Source organism: Solanum verrucosum, unplaced genomic scaffold (assembly GCF_900185275.1).
Source record: "Solanum verrucosum unplaced genomic scaffold, falcon-dt-bn FXZP01000115.1, whole genome shotgun sequence".
Lineage (NCBI taxonomy): Eukaryota > Viridiplantae > Streptophyta > Magnoliopsida > Solanales > Solanaceae > Solanum > Solanum verrucosum.
Genome location: NW_026020680.1, coordinates 2,632,896 through 2,647,222, shown reverse-complemented (window position 1 = coordinate 2,647,222; position 14,327 = coordinate 2,632,896). Strand labels below are relative to the sequence as shown.

At 33.3% G+C, this 14,327-nt stretch overlaps 2 protein-coding genes across 2 annotated transcripts; one reads left to right on the top strand and one right to left on the bottom strand.

Annotated features, from left to right (window-relative positions):
* Window positions 1-488: 488 nt before the first annotated feature.
* LOC125812222 (probable 1-deoxy-D-xylulose-5-phosphate synthase, chloroplastic) lies at window positions 489-4,757 on the top strand. Its single transcript, XM_049491748.1, has 10 exons — window positions 489-888; window positions 1,352-1,480; window positions 1,568-1,732; window positions 1,836-1,986; window positions 2,307-2,578; window positions 2,664-2,937; window positions 3,221-3,528; window positions 3,656-3,937; window positions 4,035-4,319; window positions 4,404-4,757. Exons 1-10 carry the CDS (start codon window positions 745-747, stop codon window positions 4,551-4,553), a joined length of 2,160 nt encoding a protein of 719 aa, XP_049347705.1. The 5' UTR covers window positions 489-744; the 3' UTR covers window positions 4,554-4,757.
* Window positions 4,758-8,459: 3,702 nt separating this feature from the next.
* Window positions 8,460-9,876, bottom strand: LOC125812226 (peroxidase 24-like). Its single transcript, XM_049491752.1, has 4 exons — window positions 9,655-9,876; window positions 9,394-9,585; window positions 9,111-9,276; window positions 8,460-8,857 (listed from the first exon to the last, which is right to left on the bottom strand). The coding sequence occupies exons 1-4, from the start codon at window positions 9,874-9,876 to the stop codon at window positions 8,460-8,462; spliced, it is 978 nt and encodes a 325-aa protein (XP_049347709.1).
* Window positions 9,877-14,327: the final 4,451 nt, after the last annotated feature.

The following is a 14,327-nucleotide window of genomic DNA, read 5'->3' as shown; positions in this document are numbered from 1 at the left end:
AAATGTTAAAATATCAACTTTAAATTTTAAAGTCTAAACCAAATGAGAATCTTTGATCATAAATTTTGAAAAATTATCTTTAAATATTTGTTTGACCATAAAATTTGATATTCAAATATTTATGAGTTTCCAAAGACTAAGGTCAAACCAATTTTTGGTACTTTAACTCACATAATTTTAATATTTTTTCTAAATATGTATATTCAAATATCAATTTTAAATTTCAAAATCTCTGACCAAAGGAGAGCTAAATTTGGAAGGTGGGAAGATTGTTTGAAAAAAAAAACAAAAGAAGGTGACACAACCCTCCATTTCTTTCCATCCCAATAATAAAAAAGAACCATTATCATATCTTTCTATCTAAATGTGATTTCTGCTGACGTGGCCCAATAGAAAGTAGTGCACCTTTTTCAAGATTTGAGTTTCATATTCCTGGCTAAATACAATGCTTATAAATATATGTACATATTCATACAAGTGTAGTTCACATTCCTCCACATTGGATTAACACCATTTGATACTTTTTATCAAGATTCAATTTTTTTACTTCCATTATCAACCTTTTCTCATCCCTCCAATTACATCTTCATAAACAACATTTTAGTGACAGTAGCACCAACACACCACTAGAATTTTCTTGAAGATAGTTGAAGTAAACCCCTTTTCAAGAATCAAGAAACCACTTATAAATTTGTGGGTTTTCATTGAAACAAAGAAAAAAAAAAACACTTGAATTGACTAATCATGGCTTTGTGTGCTTATGCATTTCCTGGGATTTTGAACAGGACAGCTGTGGTTTCAGATTCTTCAAAGACTGCCCCTTTATTCTCTGAATGGATTCATGGAGCAGATCTGCAGTTTTTGTTCCAACACAGGCTTACTCATGAGGTTTGAACTTTTTTTTTTTTAATTTGAGTAAAATGCTCATGTTCAAGTTGAACCAGTTTTGGCATGTGTAGTTCTGCTGATTGGTTGTACTAGTGTTTCTTGGTTTTCTTTTAAATGGTGGTCATTGATTCAATCAATTTAAATTTATTTGTTGAGGTGGATTCAAGATTTGAAGTTTAGGAGTTTCTAATTAGTTATACAATAGTAATTGGATTGTGTTTTGCTATGTATGTACAGAAGTTATTGGGTTCTCGTGAACTCGTAACTTGTGCTCTAGATCCGCCTCTGTCTATTTGGAAGTAAATTTCTTCATTGGAATTGAAAAGATATGTTTTTTTATAAGCTGTCAGTATCTGGATGTAAAAAATGATATATTTATTAACTTTAAGTGCATTTAACTGTCAGTTTGAGATTAAATTATACTGAGTTTGATGGTTTGTTTTTGTACTGATTTATTATGAAGGTCAAGAAAAGGTCACGTGTGGTTCAGGCTTCCTTATCAGAATCTGGAGAATACTACACGCAGAGACCGCCAACGCCTATTTTGGACACTGTCAACTATCCCATTCATATGAAAAATCTGTCTCTGAAGGTAGAATTTTTATGCCACTTAGTTGTCTCCATGAAAAATGAGTCAACAAATTATGTTCTTAAAGTTTCAAAATTGATTTTGATGTAGGAACTTAAACAACTAGCAGATGAACTAAGGTCAGATACAATTTTCAATGTATCAAAGACTGGGGGTCACCTTGGCTCAAGTCTTGGTGTTGTTGAGCTAACAGTTGCTCTTCATTATGTCTTCAATGCACCTCAAGATAGGATTCTCTGGGATGTTGGTCATCAGGTGATAATCTTGTTTTCTGATTGATATGGTAAACTTATAACAGAAGTTTCACTTGTGGGGTTAGTAGTATTCTCATTTTGATGGTGTGTTTTGAATGTTGCAGTCTTATCCTCACAAAATCTTGACCGGTAGAAGGGACAAGATGTCAACATTAAGACAGACAGATGGTCTTGCAGGATTTACTAAGCGATCGGAGAGTGAATATGATTGCTTTGGCACCGGCCACAGTTCCACCACCATCTCAGCAGGCCTAGGTATATATCTGTTCCACCCTTCTGTGTGCTGAGTTCAATACAAACAAGACTCGTGATACTTGAATCGATTTCCCCTTAAACATGGATCCGGTTTGAACATTAGTGATAATTCAATCCATCTTGGTGTTTCATTTGGCGATATGAATGCGGGGGCTTTGTTTGAATTGGTGTCCCTACATCCATACAAGTTAATGTCACTTGGCATATGTCTTGCTCTTCTGGTGATATAAATCCATCATAAATGTACATTAATTATAAATCAAGTATAAAGTCTGATATTTAGTTATTCAAACATTAAAGTGGTTTCTTTGAATGATCAGGGATGGCTGTTGGAAGAGATCTAAAAGGAAGAAACAACAATGTTATTGCCGTAATAGGTGATGGTGCCATGACAGCAGGTCAAGCTTATGAAGCCATGAATAATGCTGGTTACCTGGACTCTGACATGATTGTTATCTTAAACGACAATAGACAAGTTTCTTTACCTACTGCTACTCTGGATGGGCCAGTTGCTCCTGTTGGAGCTCTAAGTAGTGCTTTGAGCAGGTTACAGTCTAATAGGCCTCTCAGAGAACTAAGAGAAGTCGCAAAGGTTTGCATACTTATAGAACGATTTGAATAAGGGTTTTACGAGTGAAGAAACTGAATTGAATTTTATATATTTGAAATTGTTGCAGGGAGTTACTAAGCAGATTGGTGGTCCTATGCATGAGCTTGCTGCAAAAGTTGATGAATATGCTCGTGGCATGATTAGTGGTTCTGGATCAACATTGTTTGAAGAACTTGGACTTTATTATATTGGTCCTGTGGATGGTCACAACATTGATGATCTTATTGCTATTCTCAAAGAGGTTAGAAGTACTAAAACAACAGGTCCAGTACTGATCCATGTTGTCACTGAGAAAGGCAGAGGTTATCCATATGCTGAGAGAGCTGCGGATAAGTATCATGGTAAGCAATCACTTATCCAGTTACCGCTACTAGACTACTTGAAATCTTTAAACCGATACATGTGTTCAAGTGTGTATCTCATTTTCACATTTCAATGGATACTTAATGGTTCTATAATCTATCTGACATTTTGAATGTTCTTGAGAAGTCATTGGACATTGTACTTCTGATGCTGTGCATGAGAAATGTCTTGCTGTTTGTTGTGTTTTTCTTGTGTGTTTCGCAAAGGTTATTCTTGTTTAAATAGAAAGCACAAAATTTAAAATCTGTTTATCGCTTGCAGGTGTTGCCAAGTTTGATCCAGCAACAGGAAAGCAATTCAAAGCCAGTGCCAAGACACAATCCTATACAACATATTTTGCAGAGGCTTTAATTGCAGAAGCAGAAGCAGATAAAGACATTGTTGCAATCCATGCTGCCATGGGAGGTGGGACTGGAATGAACCTTTTCCACCGTCGCTTCCCGACACGATGTTTTGATGTTGGAATAGCAGAACAACATGCAGTAACCTTTGCTGCTGGATTGGCTTGTGAAGGCATTAAACCTTTCTGTGCAATTTATTCGTCTTTCATGCAGAGGGCTTATGACCAGGCAAGCAAAAATGCCTCCAATTATTCTCATTTTATAGAATATAGTGCAGTTTCAGTGAATGTTATAATCTGCTGATACAACAGCCGAGAAAACGCTCTAACCATGTTCATGGTGGTTCTATATTCAGGTAGTGCATGACGTTGATTTGCAAAAGCTGCCTGTGAGGTTTGCCATGGACAGAGCAGGTCTTGTTGGAGCAGATGGTCCAACACATTGTGGTGCATTTGACGTTACTTACATGGCATGTCTTCCTAATATGGTTGTAATGGCTCCTTCTGATGAAGCAGAGCTATTTCACATGGTAGCAACTGCTGCCGCCATTGATGACAGACCAAGTTGTTTTAGATACCCAAGAGGAAATGGGATTGGTGTAGAGCTTCCGGCTGGAAACAAAGGAATTCCTCTTGAGGTACTTTTTAATTTCCACCATGCCTTTAATGCTGTCTGATATATCTATCAGACGATTGATTGATGACATTTGACTTTTCCTGTAAAAATATATTCAGGTTGGTAAAGGTAGGATATTGATTGAGGGGGAGAGAGTGGCTCTATTGGGATATGGCTCAGCAGTGCAGAACTGTTTGGATGCTGCTATTGTGCTAGAATCCCGCGGCTTACAAGTAACAGTTGCAGATGCACGTTTCTGCAAACCACTGGACCATGCCCTCATAAGGAGCCTCGCAAAATCACATGAGGTGCTAATCACTGTTGAAGAAGGATCAATTGGAGGTTTTGGATCGCATGTTGTTCAGTTCATGGCCTTAGATGGACTTCTTGACGGCAAGTTGAAGGTAAAACTTTTCATACCTTATTTGTAGTGTGCATTTGGTTATTTTCAAAGTTTACTCAAACTGTCACTTGTTTATTTTGTGCAGTGGAGACCAATAGTTCTTCCTGATCGATACATTGACCATGGATCTCCTGTTGATCAGTTGGCGGAAGCTGGCCTAACACCATCTCACATTGCAGCAACAGTATTTAACATACTTGGACAAACCAGAGAGGCTTTAGAGGTCATGACATAAGATGGAAGAAGCGTAGAAAGATGGTATATTGTAAAATATAGTTTTAGGTCATGACATAAGCAGATTAACATATACTTATCCTCCAAAATATGTTTAAGTTTCCATGGCTGAGTTCAAGCCCTCCTCTTAGTCTCCTACATGACTTGTGATTAACTCGTATGGTTTCTGATTGTGTAACCGGTGCTTGATTTTTCGAGTTATGAAAGATAAATGAAAATGAAAGATTTTACATTAGAATGTATGGATGAAACCATTTTCTTCAATAGTAAACTTTGCTATGTATGTTTGAAGAACTGTTAGAAACTTGTCATGTAGTAACACACAAGAGACTACATTGATGGAAACTAGGGGTGTACATGATCGGGTTGGTTTGAGTTTTTCAAATATCAAACCAAACCATTTGTGTAAAAATTTTAAATTTATAAACCAAACCAATAAAATTCGGATTTTTTCGGGTTTTTCAACCTCGGGTTGGTTCGGATTTTTCAAATATCAAACCAAACCAATGTGTCGAATTTTTAAATTTATAAATCAAACCAAACTAATAAACCTCGAATTTTTTCGGTAAAGTTTGCATACAAACATATAATTAACTTGTGTTCCAAATATTTCTTTAGTCCAACCAAAATACAATTATCTAAGGTGTTTCTTAAAAAAACAACCCAAAATATGAGATGAGTACTGATGACACAAAAATATTCAATAAAAAATAATAATGAAATCATCATATAAAATAAATATTGCAAAGTCATAATGAAAATGATCATAATTTAAAAGTACTAAATCATGCTAAAATAAGTTTAATAAGTAGTAGTTACATTACTAAATATTTAAGGAAAATTAAAATTAGATTATATATTTTAATTGTCTAAACCAATGTAAAACTAAAGAATAAATATTCAATATTATTGTCATTCTTAGTGTTGAATTGATTTTCTTTTTGCATTAGTATTAATTTGATTTTGATTTAAGTTTTATTATAATTATCAACATCTATGAACTATAATCTTTATTGGACCATTCCGAATTCTAAGTTTTAAACTTGAAATAATATATTAAAAGATAAAAACTATGAAATAGTAAGAAATATTTTAAAATTATATCAAAGTAAATATTTTTATGTATAAAATAAAATTTTAAAATTACATATATAATGTTGGGTTGGTTTGGTCTCATGTTGATTTTTTTTTAGTTAAAACCAACCCAACCCAAATATAGTCGGATTTTTTTCCAATACCAAACCAAGTCAAACCAAATCACTAGTCGGATTTTTTTCCGATTTGACTCTATTTACGATTTGGTTCGATTTTGTACACCCCTAATGGAAACTATTGACCTTTGATTGAGCATAAAACAAAGAAACTTTATGTAGAGACCACAAATGTATCTCTTTTTTTTCAATAATAATCATATTCGAGCTTGTTTGCTGGCACCTTCATTATTACATTGTGTACCTATTACCTCCTATCAGTACAAGTATGACATGACTCTAGTGATCACCAAGTCCACAACTGTATCTCTTTTGTTTCAATAACAATTATGTTCGAGCCTATTTGCGAGCATCTTGACTGTTACATTGTGTACCTATTACCTCCTACCAATACAAGTATGACATGACTCCAGTGATCACCACGTCAACAACTGTATCTCTTTTGTTTCAATAACAATTATGTTCGAGCCTGTTTGCGAGCACCTTGATTGTTACATTGTGTACCTATTACCTCTTACCAGTACAAGTATGACATGACTCCAGTGATCACCAAGTCCACAAATGTTACTTTTTAGGTACTTATTTTGGTGGATGCTTGGTTAGGCAGAGTTGTCAAGTCACAAGCGTTCCAGATGCATGTATCAATATTACTTATAACTATAACCATTCATTTGGTCTGTCCACTTTCAGATAATGGAATGAACACAAAAGAAAAGAATCACTTGATCACTGTAGACCCTCAGGCTAAGAAGATTCTCCAAAGTAGGGGAGCGCGTTTGGGTCATTCAGATTGGATACGAAATTTTTGATTTTGATTGAAGAAATTATAATTCAAGTAAATTAGGATTGAACTGTTTAAGTTCGATTTTTAATAAATCGATTTGGATATTTTTTGGTTTTGCCTTTTAAGTTTTCAAGGTATGACATAACAACTAACAACTTCAATTCACCAAATAATTCGCTTATTAGGATATAAAACTTTTTGTAGCTAACAAAGATTGAGATGCACCATTCTACTCATATCGTGCATTAAGCTTTAATTTATTTACTCAATATGGGTGATGTGAGAAAGCAAAAAACCCTATAATATATTTGATTTAGTATAAATTTCCACATTAGATTTAATACTATAATGGATATGGTTGTTGAGTACTCATAAGTTTGAACCTTTGGAAATTGAACTTATTAGTATTGTGTACATATGATATTGGGTAAAGCACTAGACCTGAATATAATAAAGTATAAAAATTTCAGATTTTCGGAGTACTAAATCTGACATTTAATCCGAAACTCATAAATCTTAAAAATAAAATTCGAAATTAAATCCATAATGCAAAAATTCAAACAAAAAATCTAAAAAGTTGAGATTTGAGATTAATCAAAAATTATGCGCACCCTGCTCCAAAGTGCTCTGCCATCGGCTTAAACGTCAATTTTTAGGTTTTGTTGTTTGCCACTAAGTTCGTTAATTGCATTTCTAAATATGATGAGGATTAATCTAAGATACTACAACCCACTTACAAATCACTAAAGATAACGTTTTTTTAGTATATTTATATAAATAATTAAAGTTCGGATATATTGACAATAATTTGATGCACTTAAACTTTCACTATATGGCAAGGGTCTATTAATATACGCAATATTTCTTATTTTTTATTTCTGTAAGATGTTATTTTTACGACTTGAATATGTTAATAAGATAATAATTGCTTCTGGCTAGAGTTAATTTCTTTTAGGTTATGGTGTGTGAATTCACACATGTTTCACAGTCTACTTGAGTCATCATTTATTTATATTTAATTAATTAAATTTACCTTATATTGACAAAGAAAACCTTTAAAACCAAAAATGACTTGCAAAAAAAGAGAGAAGAAAAAACTTTATTTTTATACCAAGCGAAAGAATTGAAATAATTTTTCTCTGTGTATTCATCTTTGTACAATAACATGTATAAATACAAGCAAAAAGTAGAAAAGAGTATTTTAGTCCTCTAACTTATCCAAACGTTGTCCTATACATGATTGGCTGTAATTTAACTAAAACTATATTCAGCATTACGATGAAAACGACGTAAAAGGAAAAACCTATCTACAAAATACGTACATTAGACATTTATTTGTAAATGAGGCGTAGTTCAATTGATTGAGAAGGTCTCAATATTTCCCAAAATAAAAAGTTGGGTCAAGTTAGGCGCGTTCAATTATAACCCTTTAGCTCATTTTGAGAAAGATATTTCAAAGTTACTCAGCCAATTTTGTTTTCTAAAATAAGTCAAGTTTGAGAACATCAAATTCAAAATAAATAAACCATGACATAAAAACTAAAATCTTAATATTTTCACTTGACAAACTATTTTACTGTTGATCTTGAGAAGTCATATTTAAAGTCGAACTTTCAAATTAATTTGTAGAGGATCATTATTAAAAAAATTATCAAAGATTTGAACATATAACTAATTTATTACCACAATTTGCTTGTTCCAACAATAACACTACAATTTAATTAACTTACATAAAGTTAACTTAATTGGTATCATACACACAATTACTAAAGATCATTAAAGACATAACAAAAAAAAACACACATGTTGTACACATTGTTAGACAACATATATATATAGACGGAATAACCTGAGACCCTTATACTTGATTCGAATCGTCACCTGGAGTGACCTGAGATGAGAGACCCTAAAATTAGTTTTTGACGCGACAATTCTTCCTGATTTGTCCAGCATTTCCAGTAAGAACTTCAATGGTTCCCATTTTCTTCATGGATTTCCCAAACTCAACGAAGAAAGCCTTATCGTTTTGCAATTTCTTGACAACATTAACTGAGTTTGTGTCTTTGAGAAGTGCTGCATCTGATTGGAACAATCCTTTATTCTGATTAATAAGAATGTTGAAATAATTGCTATCAAATGAAGTTGAGCTCATAGGGTCCATTTCCACTATATTGGCTAGATTGGTGCATGATTTCTTCAAAGATTCAGCATATGTAGCATTGAGAGATGGATCCATGTCACCTTTGCCAGTGAAATTGAAGAGTCTTTTTGAGAATGCTCCACAATGAGCAAAACCGATTGTATGAGCACCTACATGCAGAAAATATATACAAATTTAACTTATATACACTGACAATATACATAAATACATTTTGTTTTAGTCACAATGCTACTGAGCGCATCATTTAAGAAAGAAAAACTTTTGAAACTTATGCAGGTTTTAAAAGAAGCTATGGACATTAATTTGTATGTTATTCTCCAGGTTTATAGTCACAACTCACATTTTTTTATGAAATTCATTATCTTTTAAATGACCTGACAGTATGGACCCATAATATTTTACCTGATAATGCAACGAGATCATCGACATTTAGGCCTTTCTTTGCAAAGAGTTGCTGAAGAGTTGAAATATTTGAATCTGGTAAAGGTAAGTTTGAGCTCACTTCACTTGCAAGGGAAACATTTCCATCTTTTCTTCCGGTCTCCACTTCCCACATTAAAGTTTTAAACTGCATGCAAACAATTAATCAGAGAAGAACATTTTTACATTCTTTTATATAGTCAGCGTATATATTATTAACTTCTTAAATCTACTTTTGAATATGTTGACTTATTATATTACTTACAGGGAAAGAAACAGCATCACGAGCAGATAAGGCTAAAATGTCAGCACAAGAAACAATGCCAGGACATTTAGCCTCAACTTGTCTCTTGATATCATCAATTACATTGAAACCACCCAAAGAGAGATTTGGTCCAGCCTCCTTCTCTGATTGTTCTGTTCCCTCTGTATCCAGCAATACTGATGCATCACACCCCTACAAATGTCACTGTCAGTGTATATAACTTAAATTTTACTATGATATTATTCTAATTCGTATACGTACCCTAAGGAAACAATCATGGTAGTGTAGTCGAAGCAATCTAGCACCCAATGTAACATCATTTTTAGCTTTGCTCCAAGTAATATCTCTAATAAGTTGTTCAGCATTTGGACAACGAGTGCTCTTATAGAAGTTGTTGCGGAGTACATTCCCTGCACCCGCAACAACTTCACAAAGAACAATACACACAAAAACAAGACAACTTAGTACTAATTGAGTTCTCATTTTATTTTCTTAGCTAGGAATTGATGAAGCTAAGATTATTTAAGATGAAGATAAAGAAAATTGATTAAGGCACAATGGCTTTACCCTCGAGGAGAGTTTCCTTTTATAGGCAAACATGCATGGTGAGACACCTAGTGGGAAGACATATAAAAATAACTATTCTCAAAGTCACTAGTAAAACAAATAAACGTGTTTTTAAAGTTGGCCTTAACTGACATTTATGACTTTTTACTTTGAGTCTGTACAAGTAGACACTCAAACTTGTATAATATTGAACAAGTAGATACATGTTAGTATGTATCAATTCACGACCTACATGTATCATGTCACAATAACATTTATATATTATGCCAAAATAATACTATACTTTACTTCCTCCATTTCATTTAATTTTATTTGACTAGACATAATTTTTTTTTTTTTAAAATAATTAAATAGAAGAACTTTTAAAACTTACGGTATCAAGTTTCTATGTCATAACACTATCATATTTTAATACTTTTTAAATCTTATGATATTAAATATATATTATTTATAACATTGTTGTGATTATAAAAATATGTCATTAAACATAATATGAAAAGTTAAAGCAAATAGAGTTTAGAAAAAGAAAAAAAAATTAACTTAATAATCGGAAAAGGAAAAGAAACTTAAAGAAATTAAAAGGGGTCACCTACAATAACAGGTCAATTTTAGGTAATGATTCAAAATATTTTATACAACTTTAAGTTCTATACTGTCAAGCCATTACAAATCAACTTCTACATTTACACTAAGAATAATGCAACAACATATTTTTTTTTTAAAAGAAAGGAGCAAGTTAAGTAAAATCCCATTAAATATATGTTTGTCCAAAGGAGGAAAATAGAAAACAAAGAGGTTATCATAATTGTCTAACCTTTTAAAGTAATTAAATTACGCATTTTCGGCAAATCATAATTGTCTAAATATTGTTAAGATATTGGCAGAGAGATCACACTAATCAAGACTGATCTAGTTGTATGTTAAATTTTAGAAATTAGATAATCTTAAATTTTTAGGCTTTGGGGAATAATGTAGGAAAATAATTAATTTAGGAATATTAATTTAGAGAGTTCGTGAGTTTTGAAATAGTAAGTTGCATGTTTGTCGGAAAAATCGTGAGGGTGCAATCAAAGTTAAATTTGTGAAAGGCGTTGAAGGAGAAGGGGAATGAAAATAAGGAGGACCAAGAAAACGGTGAAAGAATTCTTTTTATTTTTGGTAAGCCAAATAAGAATCTTAAACAAACTCTTATAATTAATTTAGAGTCCAAGTTATCATATGATGCTCTTTTTGTTATTTTATTAAATATTAATATGAATGTATTAAGAGAGATAAGTACTTCTAAAAATGAACTAACGATATATTTTCTTGTCCACCGTAAATGGATAATAGTTAATCTCTAAAAATTAAATGTGAAAACCACCTTATAATAAATTGAAATAATTTAATGATCAACAATCAGAAAACTTAAAAGTAATAAACTCCAATTAAAAACAAAAACAAGAAACATTGTGATTAAAATCACCAAGAACAACTCAATTGAAAAAACAAAAACATAGGAGATCGGTAGCTAGACAACTTTAATTCTAAATATAAATAGATAGGAAATGAAGGTGACTCAATCAATTAAAGATGCGGCCAAGCATATTCTCTTCGTGAATCTTCTTCTCAGTCATTCTTGATACCAAATTCTTCATGCATTTCCTCAGTGGTTTTCCCTTTGATCCTATCAACAACTTCTTGGATCATTACATCCCTCAATAAATTATCGTCAAGATTATTAATTAGCAGGTAAAAGAACATCATATACAACTGAGTGGTGCACTTTCAAGAAACTCTTGTCAAAATTGTTCAACTGGTTTGTCAAAACACCTTTCTCTGAGTGTTTCTTCCAATATTCAATCACTTTGGTCATTGTTTTGCCATCAATATTAGACAAGGAAATGGAATAGAAGCACGTGACACATTTTCTACTATGTTCTTGATGACTTGGGACCTAATAATTACAGCCTTGTAGAATTTGAATTCCTCACCATCGTTTGTCTCGAGAGTTATGAGCCTTTTTGAATACATGATGAAAATAAGAGAATCTATGTGTTAGTTGCTATGTTTTAGGACTGCAGCCTTTTATTTATTTACTGCAGTAAATTAGCTTTAGTTTTCCTCAAATAACTTCTTTACCTAGTCTCTAGGAGTTTGTTTATCTTCAGCAAATGTGTTGCTGATTTTTAGGACCATGAAGTTAGTTCTTTATTATAAGTGTAAGTCTTAGGCAGTGAGAAATGACTGAATTATCAAATAAAGTTATCTCTTCTTTCTTGTTCTTCATTGCTTTATAGTTCTAATCTTTCATTATTCTTAAGTTCTCCTTTGTTCTTTTTCTGGGTTTCCACATTAATTTAACTACAATTGGTATCAGAGCTTTTTATTCTTGAGGGACTTGTATGTTCATTAATCTGTTTTAGTGAATTCCATGGACGGAGAAGCAAGTTTTTCTTCAATGGCACCACCAGCTTTTAATGGAGAAAGTTATCAGATCTGGGCAGTCAGAATGCAGACATATCTAGAAGCTTTGGATCTTTGGGAAGCTGTAGAAGATGATTACGAGATTGTTCCCTTACCAAACAATCCCACAATTGCGCAGATTAAAAATCACAAGGAAAGGAAAACCATGAAATCAAAGGCAAAGGCATGCTTGTATACAACAGTTTCATCCACCATCTTTACTCGTATTATGTCCCTGAAGTCAGCAAAAGAGGTATGGGATTATCTCAAGACTGAGTATGAAGGAGATGAAAGAATTCAAGGGATGCAAGTGCTAAATTTAGTACGTGAGTTTGAGCTGCAAAGGATGAAGGAAAGTGAAACCATAAAGGAGTATTCTGACCGACTTCTTAATATAGCAAATCGAGTCAGATTATTGGGTTCCACTTTTAACGATTCAAGGATTGTTGAGAAAATCTTTGTAACAGTACCTGAAAAATTTGAGGCTACTGTTACAACCTTAGAAAATACTAAGGACTTGTCCAAAATTACACTAGCGGAGCTCTTAAGTGTTTTTCAAGCACAAGAGCAACGACGTGTAATGAGACAGGAAGGAATTGTTGAAGGAGCCCTATTAGTTAAACATCAAGATGATGGAAGAAACAAGAAGAAGCAGAACAAGAAGATACAAGGACAAAATAGTGAGAATTTTGCTAAAAGCAAGAAGGCTAGCTCTCCTCCTTGTCGGCATTGTGAAAAAAAAGGTCACCCTCCTTTCAAATGTTGGAAGAGACCTGATGCAAAATGCAGCAAGTGCAATCAACAGGGTCATGAAGCTGTAATCTGTAAAGCCAAAATTCAGCAGCCTGAAGTTGAAGCTCAAGTTGCTAATCGAGAAGAAGATCACCTTTTTGTTGCAACTTGTTTCACAAGCCTAGATTCAAGTGAAAGTTGGTTAATTGATAGTGGTTGCTCTAACCACATGACATCTGATAAGATGTTGTTCAAAGAATTGTGGAACACTGAGACAAAGAAAGTTAGAATTGGAAATGGTGAGTGTCTTGCTGTGAAAGGCAAGGGCACCATAGCCATTACCAGTGGCTCTAGAACTAAGCTTATCGCAAATGTTTTGTATGTTCCAGACCTTGATAGAAACCTTCTCAGTGTTGGTCAATTAATGGAGAATGGATTCAATCTGTTCTTCAAAAACAAAACTTGTGTGATAGAAGATCCATCAGGCGATGAGATATTTAAGGTCAAAATGGAGGGGAGGTGATTCCCGCTCAATCCTTTGGAAGAAGAGCAGACGACTTTTCTTATGACAGACAACTCTACAGAAGTTTGGCATAAAAGAATGGGTCATTTTCATCATCAAGGTATGATGTTCTTGCAAAGAAAGGAACTTGTGAATGATCTACCAAGATTGCAGAATCGGTGGACAGATTGCCAAGCTTGTTTACTTGGAAAGATGAACAGGCTTCCCTTTCCCAAAACAACTTGGAGAGCATAAAAAAAGCTTCAGCTCATTCATACAGACCTGTGTGGACCTCATAGAACACCATCTTTAAATGGTAGTCTTTACTACATTGTATTTATTGATGATCTAACAAGACTGACCTGGATTTTTTTCTTAAAATTCAAGTCTGAGGTAGCTGATGTGTTTTGGAATTTTAAGGCAAAAGTGGAAAATCAAAGTGGCTGCAAAATTCAGACTTTAAGGTCTGATAATGGGAAGGAGTACACTTCAAATCAGTTCAAATTACTCTGTGACAAAGCTGGTATAAAACATCAGCTAACAGTCCCTTATACTCCACAACAAAATGGAGTTAGTGAGAGGAAAAACAGAACTATAATGGAGATGACTAGGTGCATGCTACATGAGAAACATCTACCGAAAAGGTTCTGGGCAGAGGCTGCCAGCACTGCTGTTTTTTTGCAAAACA